Here is a 23,179-nt window from a genome sequence, read left to right on the forward strand (position 1 = left end):
TATATATTGTATGTAATTTTCATTAATATTATTTATAGTCATTATTGTATGAATGTGTCCAATACTTATATAAATAGAAGAAAACTACTATTTCCTATATGTAAAACAAATTTGATTTAAAACCTTTATACTATTGAAAATTCTTACTCGAATAATAAAGGGACGGAATTACGCATTATGAAACTGATAATTATCGCTTGAAAAATTAACTAAAAAAGAAAAAATTAAAAAAAAATATTGTACATAACCTTTTTGTATTGTATAGAACTTAAAGTAAATTTAATACAAAGTTTAATTAAGTAGAATACTGGGGCCCCGATTTTATGTGACATGAAAATCGATATGCCTGTCATGTTGTCAGTTTGATGCTGGCGTTACAAATGATGCTGATGTAACTGATTTTGACGTCACAAATAATTCTGATGAAACAAATTGTGGTTGATACGGTGCTATGATTTGTATCGGGACCCAGGCCGCGCCAAACTTCAACCCCCGACTGAAACGCTTCTTACAATTTAAGGGCACCTTATATATTAATGTATGCAGCAAAAAACAAATTAATCGTAGAAAGTATAATACGATATATATTTTAGGGTGGATTACTCATTGATTAGAAAAACGACTACCTTTATACTAAGCTTTTGTTAACGAACGAAAAAAATGTTGAAAAGATCGCCTAGTCAAACCGAATAGCACAGGTGCTCGGACGCAAAATAGAGGATACAATTTTGTATAGAAAAGTTTACTTCTCACAAGTTTTTAGTTATCAGAAGTAGTTATAATATTTGTTCAATAATTCTTCTACCCAAAAAGAACAATAATTATTAAAATTCGACAGGGGAATCTAAATAATATATTTATTGCCAGTAAGTCAAAATTTTTAGTTTCGCTTAATAGGTCACATTATATCCGTTATTAAAGGGTGCATTTTAAAATAGGTTTTTTGTACCTTTAAGGCGGCATTCTTATTAAATTATAATCAAATATAGTAATACCTAAAACAATTTTCTACGCTGTTTTCTTTGAAGTTTTCAAAACTTTAATATGAAATTAAGAGTTACTAGAGGTTTATATAAATATGACAGACGATGTAATGTCTAAATGACAAACACTATTGTTTGGAAATAAACTAAGAAATACTTACCTACAATAAACAATATTTTAAATGTAAGTGATAAAAAATAAATTTATTAGAAGGTTTTGTTCTACTGAGAGGCAAGATTATGTCCGCCATTTTGAATCCCACGTTTTACTTTCTCTGATAGCACTAGAAGTTTGGCGCGGACCATAGATAATAAAGAAGGAAGGCATTTCAGAAAAACCAAATGACTGTTTACGTTTGTATAATTTTCTAGCATAATTTTAATTTAATTAATAATTATATTTTTAACATTGTAATATTTTTTAATACCATTTAAAATAATACAAAAAAAAGGTGTGCACATTATTGCAAAACATTTTGAAACATGATACAGTGGCTCTCTGATCAGTAGGTGTGATTGAACACCGAGGCGTAAGGCAGATTTAAATATGTAATACCATAATATTATTGTTTTTTAATACCTATTGTATGAGTAGACAGTTTCCCCGCGTCTCGGTTTTTAATTTCGGTGCTCGTGGGGTATGATGTATTTTTTAAAATGTTTATGTACTGATTTCTCTGTCAAAATTAATTTTTATAAATTTTTCTTTTAAATATTTTGGAGGGATCGTGTGTAAAAATTTAATTAAGTACCTTCTCTAAATAATTATTTTTTTATTTAAACAAAAAGAAAGATACTGGTCAACTATTCACTTACGTTCCTTTTAAGAAATAAGTGAAACAAAAACGGAATGCAATAATTTATCGACAATAATCATTAATTATAGTAATAATAATTAATTTTTGGTGATAGCACATTGCGACACTAGACGCAGTGAAATAATAAAGTTTTATGTACGGGTACGAGTGACGTCACATTATCACTACCGCGCCCCATTTAAATAACGCTCCGGTGAGTTATTCTCTGTGTATAATAATGAAGGCATAAATCGTTTGGGAATAGCCTGTTGCCACCAACGTATGGAGAATGGCCTAAGAAACTTCCAAAATAGCGGAAAAACAGCAAAATTGGTTAGTCATTCTTAGCAAAGCTCATTAGCAATACGTACTCAGAAAATGACTCTTGATGATGTTTTAGCCTGTTTTTTTCCTCGCAAGTGTGATGAAAAACGTATTAAACGCGATTACGTTAATAATTACAATTATTAAGTAAAATCCAATTTACCACACTTGTTTCATAATGTACTATGAAGTTATATATATATATAGGCAGTAGTTTAGCAGAAAAGACTCGCTTCTTATCTGCCGATAACTTTTCTATATGTATATGTGTCAAGCTACTGTGACGTCATTCGTGTTTTCGATTCTAAAACTGTGGGCTCACGCACACACTAAGTTTTTTTTTTTACAATAAAGCCATTCTCACAAACTGTTATCTTAAAGTGTGAATTACTGTCCTTTGGCCTTTGCATATGTCTACTCTAAGCAATGAATTGTGATATATTATGAAAATTAAGCTTAATTTGTTGTATACTCCGGAGAATCTGTATGGTGTAATTTATAAATTCCGCAAAGTAAAGCCTGCTTGTATCCAATGAATTCTGAGCTTTGTGTAATGTGGCCAAAAACCATTTTTTTTTTTACATTTTTTTGAACGGGTCACATAGCTCGGAGAACCGTTAGACGCTGGGGTCCCAAGGTGTTCAAACGGCGACTTCTCACTGGTAAACGCACCGTTGGTCGAACCCCAACGAGTTGGACAGGCGACAACGAACAAGTCACTGGGAGCCGCTGGAAACAAGCGGCCCGGGGTCATGGATTCCAGAACATCCTACAGAAGACCTATGTCCAGCAGTGGACTTCGATCGGTTGAAGTGATGATAATGACGAGTATATTTGAGTGGACTGCCACATGACTGTCAAATACTTTCAACAACCTTTATGTAGCATGACATAAAGCCTATATTTCAGTGCTTTACATTTGGACTGAGTCGATATATGCTGCATGTGAGAGGTACTAGGTAAGACTTTAATTTTGTTTTTTTTTATTCTGGAGTGTTTTTTTTAATCCCATCCCATTACCGAAGCCGCATTTGCATTGCTTTAGTGTAATTACATGCCCATAAAGTTTAACACCTAAGTCTCAGAGTGATCGATACGCGGTGGCACTTTGATGTTGCCTGCCTTACGAAGTATTGCTCTGCTTATAGGCGATGGTTTTCCACTTACCTTCAGGTGGACCATCAGCTTGGTTCGTCAATTATTACTTAAAAAAAAACATGAAATAACAGTTGGTATGAGATGTCAGGTCGTGAATAAGTAGCAAATGTGTTTAACTGTTATGTGCTACAAGCTTCGATCAATATAATACTAGATCTACTCGTCAAAGAGTCCCATAAAGAATAAGTTCTCCCCCACCAATGGGGTCCACCGTCCACGTTTAGGGGGACGCTGGTATTTGAATATAATTATTTAAAAAATGTTATAAAATAATTTAATAGTCCCCGTGTGCGAAACTTAAGTTGATAGATTTGTCAGTTTCTCATTTCGAATATGAAACTGAGTTACAGCTGGCCAGGTGCATAATATTTAATAATTTTATACAGATAACTAATAAAAAAAAATAACGAAGACTTATATTCTTTATGGACATATCTAGTACGTTATTGATCGAATACAAATAGCTTTAAACTTTAAGTGGAAGTCAAAATTATACGTTACCACGTCAATGGTTAGGTTTTACTATTCCTATGATAACTTTTTCTGTTAAGATTGTGTAAATTAAATTAAGTTTTTACGTTAACGTTAATCTCCACGTACAATACCTACTATTGTGTAGTATAAAGCGTTTGAGAATATTTTAGTGCATTATACATAACGAGCATTCGGAGGCGTTCATTACAGCCTTTTGTAGTATCGAAACACTGTAACGTCAGAGAAAAATGGAACTAATTTATCTAGTGTCAAAGTTCAAATTCGTTCATATTTCTATAGCTGGCGATCTTGTCGGAGCGTTTGTAAAATAAAAATAATGAGTATAGAATTTACGACTTTAAACTTAGCTTAATTAGGTCCATTTCAATTTGACGTTAAAGTACCTACTGCACATTTTTTTAAGAATAGGCAACATTATTATATAACTTACGGTTGATCGGTTCAGAATACAGTTTTTTTTATTTATTACTTATTCTATAAATGTTTCTCATTCGGTTCCATTAGAAACGAAAGTTTGATGATCGTTTCTCAAATTGAATAAAAATTGTAAATAAACAGTATTTTTAAATAAACTTTCGTTTTTCATATTATCTACCCATACGTAGGTCGTCAATCCCATCCCATATTAAAAACAAATCGCATTTACACATGCATCTGTGTACTTGTGAACGTGTGATATTTTTTTTTATTACATAGGAACAAACTTCTTTCTGCCGCCCTAGTAATCCCAGTGACTGCATTTGACCCTAAACAACAAAACTGATGTTTTGGTTGTCACTGCGTAGTGCGCATTTCTGTATGACATCATTGTACACAAATTACGAAACTATCTGCAATCTCATCTTGGTCAGTGAAAATGCAGTCTTATTGTGGGGGTTTTATGTATAATAGGATTTTCTATTCTTAGTATTACATTGATGGTACACTGCTGGGCTCAGGCCTCTGTCAAAAGAAGGAATTTGAGCATTGACCCACGCTGCTACAATGCGGGTCAGGGTTTTAACGTTTATTATAGCCCGGCTTAACATGCTCTCTACGGTGGTACGGACTACACAAACCTAATTCATCATGAACGTATTAAGGTCCCACTTGGAGTCAGGCCTCTGTCATCATAGCAGGATTTAAGAACAATGCGGAGTGGCGGGTTAAATCACCATCATTAACATTTCATTAAAGGCCCACTACAGGGCACGGGTCTCCTCTAAGAATAAGGGCGGTTGTTGGGATTGATAATCACCTCATGACAGGCTAACGCCGTTATTTCTAAAATGGTAAATAAATAACACAATGAAGTTTTAAAAAATAATTTTAATGATAACTACACATAATAAAGCGATATATTCATAAAAAAAAAACAATAATAAAGTAAAATGGTTCTCTTTTCTACATTCAAGAAGTTATTTATATTAAGTTAACATAAATATTTAAAATATTAATATGATACATTTTGACAGTCTTAAATAGGTACCTTAAATACAACGATATTAAATGTACAAAATTGCGTTACACAATAAATAACTACGTATAGGTAAAGAAGATACTTTTTTTTAAAACATAAATAGGCAAATTGCGAATGACTACTATAAGTTTTACTTCATCTCGGAAGTCTAAGAAAATATTTGTATTGATAAATACCCAGATCTCTGCATTCTCTTTGACCCGTAAAGTAAATGATAAAACAAAATTTCTTGCATAATAATGTGATCGGTAACGTAAATAACGGTTGGATTCAGCGCAGGCGCAGCACCCATATTCTCCTTTAACCTCACTCCTAGGATCATTCCCGTTATTGAGGAAAAAGTCCCATACACCAAACTTTACAAGTAATTAAAACAATAAATGAGCACATAGAATTAAGATCATACAGAACCCTTATTCAGGCAGTATTGCATGCAGTAGATTGTGTCCAAAAACAGTGAAAACGCCCTGCGCACGTCTCACAAACTTTTCCCATTTCCCCTATTCTATAATACTGTTTAGAATATTAGAGGTAAAATAATTACTGTCAACTGCTAAATGGAATGGAGTGACTAACCGCCTGTTCGAGAAACACTGCTAAAGTGGAGTGGTTTTTGATGATTCAATACTAAACGAGTACACGGTTTCTTTACGTTCTTAATTATGTGTATGAGCATTATTTTAAATCGCAATAGATTATCTACCATTGAATCTGGGAAGGCAAGATTGGTTCGCAAATGTTGGTATGTTTTATAATAAAATTAATTCCCTGTAATAAGGTGAAATGAGGAAAGCTTTATCCCCCATATATAGGGGGGCAAAATTTGTCGCCCCCTTTACTAACTGCCCGGGTATATAAACACAGATTTCTTTGCATACCACCCCTAGATTCGGCATGATTAAATCAGTAATAAAAGGACTCTTAAAAGAACCGTAGCTCAAAAACTTGTAGCAAATGTGCAAGTCTTAGCTGGCCAGTCAGTTTGATTTACACCTTGGCGTGCGAACGAACACAGGGTCCACGAATGCGTGGGCATTACTCCGGTAAACACCCACGAAAAATTCCGCGGGTTTAATCATCTTTATATTAAATTGTGATAAATATAACTCACGAAATTTCAAATGCTAAAACCCATAAATATAACAAAAAAAAATATATATGAAGACGCTATCGAATAAACGTTTGTAAAATTCATAGTAGCTTCTACCGAGGTATAAAGTTATCTTCCTTTATAAGGCGCCACTTCTACGAACGAGAGATATCCTCACTGCTGTTAAATTAAAAAAAAAAAAACTGACGCGGTATTAGGAGATATGAGAGAGATAGAAGATGAGACTCAATTAATATGCGTTAATACGTCACGTATTAACGCATATTAATTGAGTCTCATCCGAAACAAAATACTGTTCAATACAAGCTTGCAAGTATAATATTAAAGTAATTAAAATATCACTTGCTTCAACGGTGAAAACATCGTGAGGAAACCTGCATGCCTAAGAGTTACTCATAATGTTCTCAAAGGTGGTTGGAGTTCACCAATCCGCACCGGGCCAGCGTGGTGGACTACGGCCATAACCCCTCTCATTGTGGGAGGAGACCCGTGCTCTGTAGTGGGCCGATAAAAAATCTAAAGGAATCATATATTAAAAAAAAAGAAGCATATTTATGTTTCCATAAAAACTAATTCAAAACATTCCAAGTGTTTAATTATGACAACCCTATGGAAGGTAAAAGACCGACACGCGCATAACACCTACGCTATGCGACACGTAACTAAAAAAATGACAGGAGTCACTTGATTTTACTTTTGCATGTGATTTTAGGGCTGTATCTGATTTATTTCAATAAAAACTATGCCAATGGTTTACTCAAAAGCTATTAGCATTTCTGTTTCACAGATAAGTCTCAGTGACAATAATGTACCTCTAAAGCCTCCGAAGTATTATTTCGGTTTTCATTTACACGTTGTATATTGACACAGGTCAGTTAAAATTGGGGACACTAAAAAACATCGTCTACGAAGCTTTAAAAAGATTTATATGCGTCGATTTTGCAAATATTCAGATTTCAGATTAAAACTTTTCGCACTCAACGAAAACTTTGCCAAAACTTCGGGCAGCATCCGAAAAAAACTTAGATTCGGATCACAACAATTAGGGTAGCAAAATATTACATTGGCATTTTCTCAAATGATTAAGGTGTAGACAGTTTCGTGCATAGAGGGTATGCAGATGATATAAAATGAAGAAAATCTCCAGTACGAATTATAAAAAACTTAAGTATAGGCATTGTAAGAGTTATAAAAACTCGTACTGAAGTTTTTTCTTTCATTTTATATCACATGCATATACCCAATAGACCAATAGAAATTGCGACTTATCATTCGCTCCGTGGATAAACTAGCTCGTGAAGGTGGCGCCCAATTCTAATATTAATAAATAAAATTAAGTTCCAATAATTTTAGTATATAGTTTCTAAATTCAATTTTTTCACGTTTCAAATGCTGAGGTAACATGAAATCACCACTTGAAGCGCGATCGTTAGACGATATCTATTTATGACCTTATGTGACCGACCAAGGAGATGGCCCACCTGACAGTATTTTTTTTAATAAAGTTATTTTAATTCGATATTGTGTATTGTTAATTATTTCTTTTTTGTTTCCTCTAATTTTGTAATTTTAAATGTATTACTATGGGCTTTGCCTGAAATAAAGAGATTATTATAAACAGAGCTACAATTCGCAGTTTTTTTTTTTTTTTTTTTTTTAATTAAATATTCCTATAATAAAATATTCAAATATTATAAGCGATGAAAACGGACGCTTTTTATTTATCGCTCATCATCATCATATTAAACCATTACCCGCCCACGACAGGGCACAGTTATTCTCCCACACTGAGAAGAGTTTAGGCCGTAGTCCACCACGCAGGCCCAGTACGGATTGGCGGACTCCACTCGCCCTTGATAACATCATGGAAAACATTCCGGTATACAGGTTTCTTTAAGATGTCATCCTGCAGCGTAGAAACAAGTGATATTTTGATTAAAACGCAAATAACTAAGAAAAATTCGTGCGTGCTGGGATTCGAACTCGGCTGCCCGAACGCGAAACCGAAGCCGAAACCACTAGGCTACCATCGCTTATATCGCTTAATTATACTTAAGACAAATCGTGGTCAAATGCTACCTCAGCCTTTGAATACATATACAATATATACAACAAATAAAATTCATAAGAAAGTAGTTGGAATGAAATAGCCTGAAATAAAACAGTCCTTTAGAAAACTACTTTTGCGTTACAAGGTCGTTATATGCTATGTATTATATTTTTTTTTTGGAATTCAACGCAAGTAAATAACGAGACCTAATATTGTCTAATATCACTTAGAGCGAACAAAGGTACGTTTAAATCTCGGCAGATTATGCAAGACTGTGTCCGACATTTAAAAACAAATCCTAATGTTTAACAACGGAAAGTTAAGACTACGTCACACTTATTACACGCCACGTTCGGAGTATAACTGCGTTATATATTCAGAAATGGGATTCGATCGGATATGTTCGGTGTATCTTTGAGTGATAAAATCAGAAATGAGCTCCTTAAAAGAACCTTGAGTTACCGACAAACGATTTCAATGAATTTATATACATTGTAAAAATATATCAACATACGGGTCTCTTCCTACTATGAGAAGGGGTTAAGGCCGTAGACCACCACGCTATCCCAGTGCAGATTGGTGGACTCCACACCGCTTTTCCATCGCCTAGGCACAGTGGTGAGCGGTCTCGGAAGTTTCCCGTATTCGGTTACCCGCATGGGTAATTTGTCGTAACTGAAAGGTGGCACTTGGTCCGGTAAAGAGATGGACATTAGTGTCAAGGCGCTGGAATCGCGACCACCCTACACAAAATGCAGCGTTGGTACAAAGACAACATAAAACACGTAACAGAAGCTGGATATAGGCAGCAGAAGTCAGTGGCGTTTGGAACTCCACACAAAAGACCTTTGGATTTTTACGATTATACTTCTGGAAATAGAAAACGATGGGATACGATTAACGACATCGCATGTCGCGTGACGTGTAATAAGTATGCTTCGACACTAATTTCGTTATGATAGACACATCCAGAACGCTTAACATCTATCTGAAAGCCTTGACAAGCCACACGATGAGTATGATGGCCAACACGATGCCAATTAGGGAGCAGAAGAACATCTTCCGCCGGTACCGACGTTGGTGTTCAGCCGCCTTGGCCAGTTCATCCACACCGGCTTCTACCCCCGCGCTGGCCGCGTAGATGTGAGTTTCTACTGTATCTGTGGAACACAATAGACTTTGAATACAGTCGTTGAAAAGGTGGTACAATATGCACCTGTATATCAGAAAGTTGGATTTTTCGCACTAGTGCTTTTAACTTTTCGGTTATTATTTTTTTATTTGACCGTACACCCAGCCAAAGAGTTTGAAACTGTATATTTTTTAATTGTTTTTTTTTGATAATTAAATAAATATGTTAAAAAGTGAATTAAAATTACTACCTTGACTAATTAAAGAGTGAATGAATGAATAAACTTTGTGTAGCAAGGAATAAAATATAACAGAAAATAAGAATACATAAGACAAAGAGACTAATTTAATCTTAAAAAAACAGTTTCCTTAAAGTTGGCTGTATGATCATTACCATTGCCAGTATAATTAATAACCCATTAAAAAAATATGTTAAAATAAGTGATCTCATTCGCGTACCTACATCTACGAGGATATTATATTATTATCTATAGTATTCAATGCAGGCTAGCATTTTCTTATTTTATTTATTTGGGACAGAAGACAATTATTACATTAAAACGTGTAAATGAAAACCGAAATATTACTTCAAGAGCCTTTGGAGATACATTATTTAATGTCTTTGAGACTTATCTGTAAAACCGAAACGCTAATAGTTATTATGTGAACTATTTGTGACATAGATTTAACTGAAAGCAATCAGTTACAGCCCTAACATCACATGCAATATTAAAATCAAGTGACTCCTGTAACTTGGTTAGGTAAGCGTCGACTCGCGTAGATACTATGCGCGTGTCGGTCTTTTACCTTCAATAGGGTTGTCACAAGTTAAACACTGTTTTGAATAAGTTTGTATGATAAAGTAAATGAGCTTCTTTTGATTTAATATTAGACTAATAAATAGACATTTCTAAATTTGACTTATATAATAAGACATTTTTGAGTTGACCAAGTAGTTGACATTTACCTAATTTTAATATTAAAACTGAAACTAAATGAATTAATCATAAATACAAATAAATAGCCTAATTGAATAGATTTGTATCCGTAAAAAAATTTGCACGCCTTTATGGCAAAACATGTTTGGATCAATTTTATTTTCTACCTAATTACCATATATTATGTAACCCATGTTTAATGAAAATAAATGAAATTATTATTATTACAATGTACAAGCTACACTTACTATGAGAGATATTCTTTACTGTACTTAAAGTACCCAGTTTTTAATTAAAATTATATAACTCTCAAATTAATGCAAAACCTTTTCGTGCTAATAAAAGAGAAAGAGTGTATTATTAGTCCTGTCACTACGCTCATGATTCTAGACGCAGCCCTCACTGGGTTTTAGAGTAATATATAAACTTAAGTTTGACGTATACCCGATTTTCTTAGAAATTCTAAAAGCCTAGCCTACAATGGGGGCTCATCTCGTATTGGATCATAGCAAATACTAGTAGCCGATCATGGACCGAGGCGTGACGTCACTGGGTTTTTTGCAAAGACTCTATTTTTCAATTATCATAAACATATAGATGATTGTGAAAGAGGTGGGCTACAACATCCATGTCAACATCGATGTCTTCGCAGATGATAAGGAGTGAGGAATCTTACCGATGGTCTGCGCTTGCGCATTCACCATTTCAGAAAGATCTTGCATGATCTGTGTGACGTCCAGCACGTCTGCCTCTATTTTGTTTATGTACGCCTCCTTGTCTAATAGCATGCTAGTCTCGAATTGTACTAGACGTGCCTGAAAAAAAAAAATCATATAACAATACATTATAATAATTATAATAAATATACTACGACAATACACACACCGCCACCTAACTCCAAAGTAAGCGTAGCTTGTGTTATGGGTACTAAGATGACTGATGAATATTTTTATGAATTATATATACATAAATACTTAGAAAATACATATAAACACCCAGACACTGAAAAACACTTATGCTCATCATGCAAACATTTTCCAGTTGTGGGAATCGAACCCACGGCCTTGGACTCAGAAAGCAGGGTCGCTGCCCACTGCGCCAGTCGGCCGACCATTGCTTGTCTACAACCATGCAGGGCAGACTGGTGCGCGCAGTAGTTGTAGTAGTAGCATAGAGGACGCTGGTGCCCGCTCCCACAACTGGAAAATCTTATTGTGATGTACATGGATGTTTTTTCAGTGTCTGGGTGTTTATATGTATTTTCTAAGTATTTATGTACATATAATTCATAAAAATATTCATCAGTCATCTTAGTACCCATAACACAAGCTACGCTTACTTTGGGGCTAGGTGGCGATGTGTGTATTGTCGTAGTATATTTATTTATTTATATATTTAGTTATGTGTTTTTTACCAACACCAGATCATTTCTACCGCGCACTTGAAAATTATGGAACAATTTCTCATCTGATGTGTTCCCTTAAAAATATGTTTTTTTTTTAATTTTCTGTCCCTCTCTGGTGAGATGTCGTGAGATTTTATTTAACCCCCTCCCCCATCTCCCAATCTCACGTGATTAAATTCAGCTATTCGGTATAAAACAAATATGATGGTTTGACAGTCAGTACCTAGATATATAACTGCGAAGTATGAATGAAATTATTTTCTTTCGAACGAATCAGTGAATGAACTTAATCGATTACGCTCTGGATTAAAAGGAACAAAATTGTATAATTTTATTTTGTTCCAATCAGAAAAAAATGCGTGATATTTGCCGAGACCTTGAACGTAAGATTAGATGAGATTTGACTCGACCCCCTCCCCCCCCTTAAACATCTCTCGTATTTTATGAACGCCCCTAAGAATACTAAGAAACTACATAATCGTGTCAACTCACCTGCGCTTGTTGATTCTGGATCAAAGAAGCTTCCTCATCATCAGCTATGGCTTGCTCTTCCAGCATTCGAGGGTCGTTCTTAGGCCGGCCCTGCGTCGGCATATGGGCGGCCATTTTTTCTGATACTTGCTGCAATTTTATAAGAACATTTTTATGATATTTAGTTGGCTTGGTCAAGAGCTGGTTGGCGCAGTGGGCACCGACCCTGCTCTCCGCGTCCAAGGCCGTGGGTTCGATTCCCACAAATGTTTTTCAGTGTCTGGGTGTTTACCTGTATATTATAAGTATATATGTGTATTATATTCATAAAAATATTCCTCAGCTATCTTAGTACCCATAACAAAAGCTACGCTTACTTTGGGGCTAGATGGCGATGTTTGTATTGTTGTAGTATATTTATTTATTTATATATTTAGTTATGTGTTTTTTACCAACACCAGATCATTTCTACCGCGCACTCGAAAATTGTGTAACAATCTCTCATCTGATGTGTTCCCACCAAAATACAATCTGGGGTTATTCAAGGGGCGAATAAACAAACTCCTTAAAAGCCGGCAACGCATCGGTGGCTCCTCTGGTGCTGCAGATGTTTAATGGCGGCGGCCAGTTGCGTGCACGGGGTTTTTAACCAGGGTGGGTATGCATAAAGAAGAAAGATGGCAAAAAAGGGAATATCCTTCGCCTTTATGATTTATATATTTTTTTAGGGAAGGCAGTGCTTTGGGGCTTGTATGAAGTGCACCTTGCTCGATTGCCTGATATTAATATAAACAAAAAAACAACACTTGGAAAAAATATCGTATCTTAATTTCGACATCGATAGTACGAGAACCGTGGCTCTTTTGGTAAAGCGTTCAAGCCGCGTGCTAATTCCTGCCGGTTCCGAAATGCATGCACATTTCAAACATATATAAAATAAAATAAATGTATTATTAACACTAAATGAAAGTATTAAATTCACTGTCATGGACTGGCATGCAAAGTTAAGACCGTGAATAGTTTTTTAAATGTCATTAGTAAAAGTTAAGTATTTGTACTAGTGTTGCCCAAATTCAGTCTTGGTCTTGCAGTCTTGGTCTTGTTCTTGCGTTTTTGCAAGACCAAGACCAAGAACAAGACCGCGTATTTTTAGCAAGACCAAGACCAAGACTGACCGTGCAAGACTTGAGCAAGAACAAGACATAGCCTGCAAGACTCTTGCGTCTTGCAGCTAGGACTTAGCGCTATTTCACGGAGTAGTTAGGTGTAACAGTTCGGTGTATAGGTAGGTAGGTACGCTTAGGAATTCTATGAGACGCAAAAAACTATATCAAAGAATATGAAAAACTGGACCTATGCGCATTACGACTAATACCATAAACATAGCGAATAAAAAAATATCTATTAAAATCAAACTGAGTGCATGCATAGTTATGTTTTAACCATCGGCACTTTGATAATGCGGCATCAAAGGTTTTGTACTTACTTCTCAAAGAAATTTGCCGCTTTTCGGAAGTACATGGTTATGATACACGCGCCGGCGGCTTCTTTTGAAATCTAAAACAATCGTTGCCGCCGCGCCGAAATCATAACATTTGACACTATTCATGCAAAATAATTTCGAATTTTAAGAGTACCTACAGGTGTTCCAAAGAATAAATAAGTTTCAGATTGGTGATTTTAGATTGGTGGAGGACGCATGAGACAGAGTATCCGATTTTATCGAAAATGGCCCGTGATTTTCTCTCAATACCTGCAACTTCAGTACCTGCTGAGAGGTTATTTTCTAAAGCATCATTAGTAATTAGAAAACATAGAAATAGGTTAAGTGATGAGTCAGCCAGATGGTTACTTTGTATTAATTCTTGGTCAAAAGAATTGATATAAAGTATCATAACCTAATGATAAAGCTGTTGATTTGTGTTGTATTTTATTTTTTATTCAAATAAATGATAAATCGTAAAACTCTTTTATTAAATTTCTTATAAGTTGAGGGTTCAATCTCTTTCTAGACAGATAAGTATTGTTCTTTAAAATACAGTTAAGTTATTGTAATTAATTTGTTTTTTTACATGTTTTAGCAAATGTAAGCTTATAAATCATAAATGTTTATTAAGAAACAGTTACTTCCATGGAAAACGACATATAGGTCAGTTGATTTTTCGAATTTCTTATCAAATCTTCAGTTATTTATTAATCTGCTTGATCTTTACTATGGCTATGTTAATTCAAGCTCACAATGTTCCAATTCTAATACGTTTTTCTAAGATTTAAAGTAAACTTTAATAAATAGTAATAGACTAATAGGTAATTGCAAGACTTGCAAGACTCTTGCTGCAAGACCAAGACCAAGACCAAGACTGGGAGCGCAAGACCAAGACCAAGACCAAGACCAGGTGTATTGGCGCAAGACCAAGACCAAGACTGGCTAAGTCTCGTCTTGTTCTTGCATTTGGGCAACACTAATTTGTACACGTCGAATCAAAGATATATTTTTTGAAAATTACATAATAATTTTGCACTGCATGACAGTAGAACGCCGGAACACGGTTTAGATTGGTGCCTCATTCAAATTGGTATCAAAAATTACGTTTTTATTTTAAAGTAAAACCTCTAAAATCCCAAGCCTTAACTTAGACGGTTAAAAAAATCTTTTAATGGGATAAATTATTGGTTCTATTATTTCCGTCATCTTTATTAAAAATCTACACAAAAAAAAATCAAAAGAGGTACGTCACTTGTGTACGCATAAACAAAACAAAACGAAAAATACATACTGTGAACAGTACCATCAATCAAGTTACAATAATCGCTTGTGTCAAAAATAAACTTAATTCACGAACTTCATTTGCTTGTAACTCTGAAATGTATGGCAAATATTAAACCCTTCAGAATGACATAAATTCCATGAAGGCACCTTAACAGTACTATGTGAAACTAAATCCCATACTACGAGTACATCCGGCATTCTCCTTTACCGAATATAAAAAATTTAAACGGCTTTTTTTTTTTTTTTTTATTCCACTACAAGTTAGCCCTTGACTGCAATCTCACCTGGTGGTAAGCGATGATGCAGTCTAAGATGGTAGCGGGTTAACCTGTTAGGGAGTATGGTAGTCATACCGGAACACTACACTATATGTTGTGTGTTCAGTTTTACCACTAATTAAATTAACAAGTAATGTATTTACTTCTGGAGAAGAGTATATATTTTTAGATTCAGTATTTCTATATGTATTGCATTATATAAATACTATCATATCATGATATCTCCCACTTGGACTAGTAATCTTTAAATGATAATATATCATACTTAAAAAAATATGTTTTAGTTTTCATACATACATCAAATTACGAATCGCTTAGTTATTGCGAAAATATAAAGTTGAGACACACTAGCAGTGAAGACGATAAAGTCTTTCTCCTTTACCTTTTTATTTTGCACCTATGTTCATTTTTTTTATCCCACTACATGTTTGACCTTGACTGGTAAAATATAATAATTTGAAGTATGTATAATGTTACGTTCAAATTTATTGAAAACTAAAACATATTTTTTTCTGGCTTTCTGGCTTTTTAAGATGTTAGCGGACAGTGTATTAAACCCTTGTTTAGTACAAGTTTGGCAGCACGTCTTTGTCTGAAGTGGTAACTAGCCTTTGTTCAGCAAAAAGTGATCACTAACCTTTTGCACAGAAGAATACTTGGCGAGGGCATCACTGAAGGCCTGCGTAAGCCTCTCAACCTGTAACTTCTGTGGCTTGTCCCCTCTTCTAACGACCACGCCCAGCCTCTGTATATCCCTCGCGGTCGCTGACACAGAACTGTTGACATTCTGTTGTGTGTCGTGGCTGGAAAATGTAAACTATATCATTGTCTTTATCAACACAGTACCGGCCTACTACAGGGCACGGTTCACGTCTTAGAATGAGAAGGATTTAGGCCAGAGTCCACCACGCTGGCACAGTGCGGATTGGTAGACTTGACACGCTGTTGTGAACATTATGAAGAACTGTCAGCAATGCAGGTTTCGTCACAATGTTTTCCTTCCTATTGAAGCAAGTCATGCTTAAGGTAGCCAGGTAGAGATCGCTACTTAGCGATAAGGCCGCCTTTTGTATCCTACTACTTGGACGGCCGATTGGCGCAGTGGGCAGCGACCCTGCTTTCTGAGTCCACGGCCGTTCGATTCCCACAACTTGACAATGTTTGTGTGATGAACATGAATGTTTTTCAGTGTCTGGGTGTTTATCTGTATATTATAAGTATTTATGTAGGTATATTATTCATAAAAATAAATCTTTTTTTATTATTTGTACAAAGAAAGAGAATAAATAAATACTCAATTTCTTTAAAAAAACGCACAAATCTCCGAACATCATGCGTGCCGAACTCAGTTCATTATAGCTGAAAGCAACATTCGAACATTATAGCTGAAGCTTTAGCCACTGGTGTTATTTAATTGTTCTTTTACTTTAATAATAATAAATGTTATGATTGCGAGGAGTTTTGTCTTCGATTTAATTTAAAGTTATTTTGATTTTAAAATTTGAAATGAAAAAAAGAACCCATAAAAATGTGTTTCAGAATAATGAAATAAAAAAATTTTTCAAATAAATGTGATGAATTTATAACATTGTGCTCATTCTTCTTTAAATATTAAAATAGGAAGGAAATTTTACAATTAGGATTGCTATGTGTAGGAAAATAATTATTATGAAACAGAATGTATTTTAGGACACATATTCTGGCACTTAGGGAAACCTAATTTAGGTACCTGATACAGACCAAATTATTGCTGTTTGCTATTTTTGGATCCTTTTTATTTACACTAAAACAAATAAAGTTATTGACTGAACTGGGTAAAACTATGCATTCAACAGAATATTAGTTAGTAGTTTATTTGTATATTGTATATTTCTATTAGTCTATTCTGCAAAACGATAGCTGGTTGATTTTTTTTGAGGTTAAGTTAATTAATGAATATCCATATTTTCTAATAGTTGACATTGGATAATTAAGTTAAACCGTTATTAGTTTAAAAGTATAGGAATAAGGTTTCATACTAGATGAATACTAATGATGGTCCTAAATGGATTGTTCAATAAAATACTGCAATGATTCACATACAGTTCCTATTACTCACTTTTATGTTATGATTACATGACTATTGATTATACAACTTCTACTTGTACTACCTTATTTCGGCTCAACCTTAGGACAGATCTTAAAGAAATTTGGCACATATGTCGCTTTTATCTTTTTTTTCTTAACGTTAATAGACTAGTGCTAGACCACAATCTCACTTCAGAGGTTTTTTGGATAGGAGTTATAAGGTTCATTTTACTTTGTGTGTACCTGTAGTACATGGTTCATGTTACATGTTTATTTTACATGAAATAACACTATGATTGTGAGATTACAAATGTCTAACTACACTTACATCTTATGTACATACATACACGTTTACATATGTACATACATACATACATACATACACTAATGTCTTACATTTTGAGATGTAACACACTTAGCTGTAGCTGTTGTGTGGACCATTTTAACCATTGCATAGAGATTATCACAATAGTTAGTTTAAAGCTATGCGCGTATTATTCACAATGCAGCATGTAATGTAACATTTATAACAATTTTCCATCTATTTACATGAGTAAAATAGAGCATTCGCAGCAAGTATATAGACCTGACATGTGTGGGGTTTGCATTCGCGACATCTTTGGTTTATCTCTATCTAATTTTGCAATGGAAACATTAAGAACCAATAACGGTCAAAAAACATTAAACTACTAGCTGTGATAATTTAAGCATAATCACTTTAAAGTTAGGCGAGTCCATAGAAGACTGCTGAGTATGTTATTGAATTTGTTTCAAATCAACAACATTGAGAGGAACATCAATAGTTGTTCGTGTTTTATTACATGTTGCATTGGTAAAATCTACACACAGCTTAGTAACTTACATCTTGTCTCTATGCTGCACACTGTCATTGGGCCCACCAATTTGTCTCATCATCTTCTCCAATGCACGCAGGCCTGTATTGATAGTGTTGACATTGTCTGCTATACCTTCGCTGAGGTTGTACAGCTCTGTGGGGCTGAAATCTGCGAAGGCGACTGCTGGGGGCGGTGCGACAGCTCCATAGTCACGGCTTGAACTACTTATTGGATCTCTTTCTCGTTCAGACATTTTTGCTCTAAAATAGGTAAAAAAAAATGTTAAATTAATACTTATATTTTTGCAGTAAGATAACTTGGCAAGATTATTGGCTGCTTATTTGGTCCAACAGTTAGCTAGGTCAAGTTAAGTAGGTCCCGGATATGATTTCTGTATTAGGCCAAACAAATTGTTAGGAAACTCTCATGTTATTAACTAAAAATAAATCAATATGATGGCAGTTAATCAATTTTGAATTTGAGTTTCCTATTTCAAGCATGTTAAGCCACTTGCCCTAAATTATGAAGGCTTACATGTTATAATTTGTTATATCTTTACATTTGAATAACCCTTGAATTAGCTAAGCAGGCTAGAGATGGGTTTAGTGACCACTGCCACTCATTTAGGAACATACTTAGGAGTGCAGAAAAATGTTTTTAGAGAGTATTTTTTTAGTTTTATATTTGTAATGAGCATGTTGGTGATTATTATATTCATCATCATCATCACATAAACCTATTACTGGCCCACTACAGGTCTTGGGTCTCCTCCTAAAGTGAGAAGGATTTCAATTCCTCCTCCAATCCCCACTGGCCCAGTAGGGATTGGAGGAATCCACACGCCTTTGAGAACATTATGGAGAACTCTCTTGCATGAAGTTTTCTTCACAATGTTTTCTTTCACCGTTAAAATAAGTGATATATTAATTACTTAAGATTATTATTATTATTATTATAGTAATGAGCAAAATTATACAAAAGTTTCAGTTTTAGGGACAAGGCTGTCTCTGGAATACACCTAAGTACAAAATAGGTCTAAACCCACTGCCAAACAGCAAAATTGACTGCCTCTGTAAAGCTTCATTCTCATATTGGTCTAGATACTACAAAAACTATTGATCAGCCGTGAGTGGGGTCATTTTTTTACAAGATTATAGGAGTGCTGTGAATCCCTGTGCTGTGAAGGCAATATAGGATGTACAATGAACATTTCCCCCAGCTAATAAAAGTATTACTATTTTTTGTATCCAGAATGCAAGCTATCAGTATGTATCAGCTCTGAGATCAGCTTTACAGTTAAGTTGTGCATAAGTAACAGAGGCCATGAATAACTGGGGAAGTTTTCAAAGATTTTCTACCAGGATAAAAAGTTCGATGCCAAACCTCGTTAAGATCGGTGAATTGGTTGAGCCGAACCTAGGTAACGAACAAATCGACATACTTTAAAATTTTCACTATTAATAAAAATATGAAAAAGCATGAGTTTGACTTTATCTATGTATTACCAATATCTGTACTGTACAGTTGTAGTAATTGCTTTTAGTTCACTCAGTTAATCTTTAAAGCTTTGTTCACTAAATCCACGGCAATCTTCGATTTTCCATCCAATATCTGATGCGCACTGCCAACGACGTACGGCAAAACAACGCAAATGGATACTGTTGTGATTAAGCAATGATTCATATAATTATCTCTAATAAAAAGCAAGTTTAAAACGAACTATGTGGAAATAAAGGTGGAACATGGCACTTACTGTAGTTGAGCAGTCCAGGAAAACCGGATTAAAGAATAAATTTCACTTTATCACCTTATTTATTTAGTACTGTTTTTTTTAAACTAAATATTATACGATTGTTCTGTGGATTTAGTTTAGGCGACGATATTAAAATTTAATTTGCAATGCAATTGCGAGAATGAACTAGTCAGTTCAGTCAATTTTACAACTGACAAGTGTCAACTGTCAGTAATATTGATGGCACATCGAATTCGTTCTAAAATGAATGTACCTACTACCAATTTTAAAGATTGTTTTATTTAAATATAAACTCAGTATTGCATGATAAATTACGAACTTTTTTATTATTTGTACTGTAATTATTAAAATATTGCAAATGAATATTATTGTAATTTTGCATAGCTTGACGGGAGATGTCGCTAGTAACATTATAATTTAAGACTTGTACAGAAAAAATTAAAGGAATTTTTAAAGTAGAGTGAGACTAAGAACTTTAAACAGGGGAAGAAAATTTCTTGTACAGAGTCAACTACTTCAATAGATTTACATCGATGTACCAAGTTAATTTAAGGACTAGCCAAGCATCGCAAAGACATTTTACTGCAGTTTTTACCTTTAGACTAGAAATAGACTTAGAATTAGGTATGACGAAAGTTAATTAAGGCTATTATTAAAATTAGGTTCATGCTACTTTTCTCTGTTTTTCTTTTCACAATTTTGTTGTCTTAGCAAATTTCGATGATTTGTAGAAGACGTCGTGTAGGTACAGTACCTTTGTTACTAATCAAAATTTTATATTTTTATTAAAGAGTTTTTACCTATAAATAGGTAGGTACTTAGAGGAAATATTCGTATAAAAAATAATAAGTAAGTAGTTAAAGCGTAGAAATGCCCGATCAAAATGTAAACGGACTTGCGTCGCTTATAAATCTATGGATCTATTAAGTACCTATTAACATTTAATATTGCACTTCAGGCACACAATCTCAAAAAGCACAAAAAACCCTTAAAACTTTATATTGGTTACTCGTACAAGAGGATTTTTCCATGTTATGCTATTCTTTCTTCCATTCTCTCTTCTTTAGATCTTTATGCCATGTTAGACACTGCGAGCGGATTGAAACGTTCTTTTATTTGTAGTGCACCTTCTACATAAATAAGAATCTTTCTTTAAGTAGGTGCTTTATATGAAAACATGATAACGCTTTATCTATCCTACGATCTTACTTAGAAAGTGTACTTGTGTAGGTACATAAACATGAAAACCATTTAATCCATGTACAATAAATAACGAAAATTCCACAATAAATCCGCGCAATTCCAGCAAAGCGATTACATATTCAACAAATCAACATTCTTATTCTTTAGTCCATAAAGTTTGCATGTAAGAATTTTTCTCACAACCCATCAGGACGCATAAAGCAATCCGCACCTGTTACACGATTAAAAAATAAGGCTAGTCGTTTAAAAAAGCTTGGAAATTAAAATGAAGTGTCAGAGCGGATCCAAGGAGTTTGCGTGTGGAATATTAAACTCTTTTATCTGTAGGTTGATAGACCTCCCATTGTTTTGTTTTTAATCTGTGTGATTACCAAAGAATTGTTCTATGAGTTAGATTACGTTGAAGCGTAGTGAAGTAACTTGAATAAAAAAAAAATGTATTCTTACTTCTTGTCCACGTATTGTAGGTACTTAAGTAACTAAAACCTCAAAAGGTATAGAGCCTTGTTTAATACTGCTTAAATTGACTTATACTTATTCGAAGTTCCTTTTGTTTTTATTTGTGCTAAAAATATTTACAAATACGTTGTTATATTTAATTTAAACTGTATTTTTATCCGTCCACCACTCGTCATATTTTTACATTTAAAACCAGATATTTCGAATGGTAGACAGTTTTAATTGAAATAATTGAATGAGATTTAAGCGACGTCTTCCTTATAAAATACACTCGTTTCGTTGTGACTAACTCCAATTAAGTCCACGTCGTTTTACGTTTTAAACGCGGCGTGAAATTTATTATGAGCTCGTTCGCCATTTTATAATTATTGTGAGTGGTGAGCGTTCCTACGCACTGAAATAGGTTAAGGTTTTAACCGCTGCGCCGACAAGTGAAAAAGATAAATGGAACGCAAACAGCGTACTTTGGAAGGTGTCAATGCAGCAGGGCTAGCACAGGCTGGAGATAAAAATAAAAATTATGTTTATTATTACCCCCGTTTATTATTACCCATATCAGTGGCGTGCATATAGGGTTTGCACAGGGAATACACCAAACGGGAAGATGATATAGAATGAAAAAAATCTCAGTGCGGGTGATAAAAAACATAAGGATAGACATTTAATGATTTTCGGATGGACACATAAAGCTGTGGGAGAAGATAAATTTTTATCCATTCTTCAAGGATATAATTGTCTCCTGACCATGCTACCCGTGCTGAGCGAGAAAGGACACCAACACGCGATGGTTTACCACTTACCAACTGTTGGGCCATTTGCCACATCAACTCTTCATGTGCCCACTACAATGTTTACAGGGCACAGCTCTCCTCTAACAATGATAAAGGTTCAGGCCGTAGTCCACCACGCGGGCATAGTGCGGATTGATGGACTTCACACGCCTTTGAGAACATCATGGAGAACCCTCAGGCATGCAGGTTTCCTGACGATGTTTTTTTTCTTCACCGATGAAGCAAATGATATTTTAATTATTTTGTGGGTCAATATTATAAGGTTACCGTAACTTTATTCACAAAGAATTATTTATGATCAGAAAGAAGCATGCTGCAAACGAACTTTATAAATTATTTGATTTATTGCGAACAATATGTTTCGTCTTAAATATGATCAAGAATAACGCATATTTCGCTATAAAGACAATAAACTATTAATAGCTATAACTCACATTGAATAATTAATCACTAATGGAAAAGGTGACTGACTGACAGATCTACATATAAACCCACAGGTAATTATTGAGTTGGGAGAAAATTTGGCATGTAGCTATTAATATTAGCACGCTTTTTTTCCACCAAGAAAAAAAAATTGCAAAATTCTGCCCTGCTACTGGGCAAAACAAAGAATTGTGTGAAAGATGAACTTAACTTTACCGAAGCTGCGGGCAAAGGCTAGTTGTTCATGAGTCAGGTTTATTCATTTATTGAAATAACA

General features: G+C 34.5%; 1 protein-coding gene across 1 annotated transcript; it reads right to left on the bottom strand.

The window, feature by feature from the left end:
* Positions 1–7,988: 7,988 nt before the first annotated feature.
* On the bottom strand, positions 7,989–20,203 carry LOC120633777 (syntaxin-12). Its single transcript, XM_039904124.1, has 6 exons — positions 20,027–20,203; positions 18,300–18,533; positions 16,008–16,173; positions 12,344–12,472; positions 11,123–11,261; positions 7,989–9,537 (listed from the first exon to the last, which is right to left on the bottom strand). Exons 2-6 carry the CDS (start codon positions 18,524–18,526, stop codon positions 9,362–9,364), a joined length of 837 nt encoding a protein of 278 aa, XP_039760058.1. The 5' UTR covers positions 18,527–18,533; positions 20,027–20,203; the 3' UTR covers positions 7,989–9,361.
* Positions 20,204–23,179: the final 2,976 nt, after the last annotated feature.

This window comes from Pararge aegeria, chromosome 22, assembly GCF_905163445.1.
Source record: "Pararge aegeria chromosome 22, ilParAegt1.1, whole genome shotgun sequence".
Taxonomy (NCBI): Eukaryota; Metazoa; Arthropoda; class Insecta; order Lepidoptera; family Nymphalidae; genus Pararge; species Pararge aegeria.

Excerpts from the sequence above, each read along its gene's own strand:
- LOC120633777 (XM_039904124.1), bottom strand. The coding sequence starts at position 18,526 with ATGTCTGAACGAGAAAGAGATCCAATAAGTAGTTCAAGCCGTGACTAT. Across the intron at positions 12,473-16,007 it reads AGTATTCTTCTGTGCAAAAG|CAAGTATCAGAAAAAATGGC; the intron begins GTTAGTGATCAC and ends ATAAAATTGCAG. Across the intron at positions 9,538-11,122 it reads TGCGCAAGCGCAGACCATCG|ATACAGTAGAAACTCACATC; the intron begins GTAAGATTCCTC and ends TGTGTTCCACAG.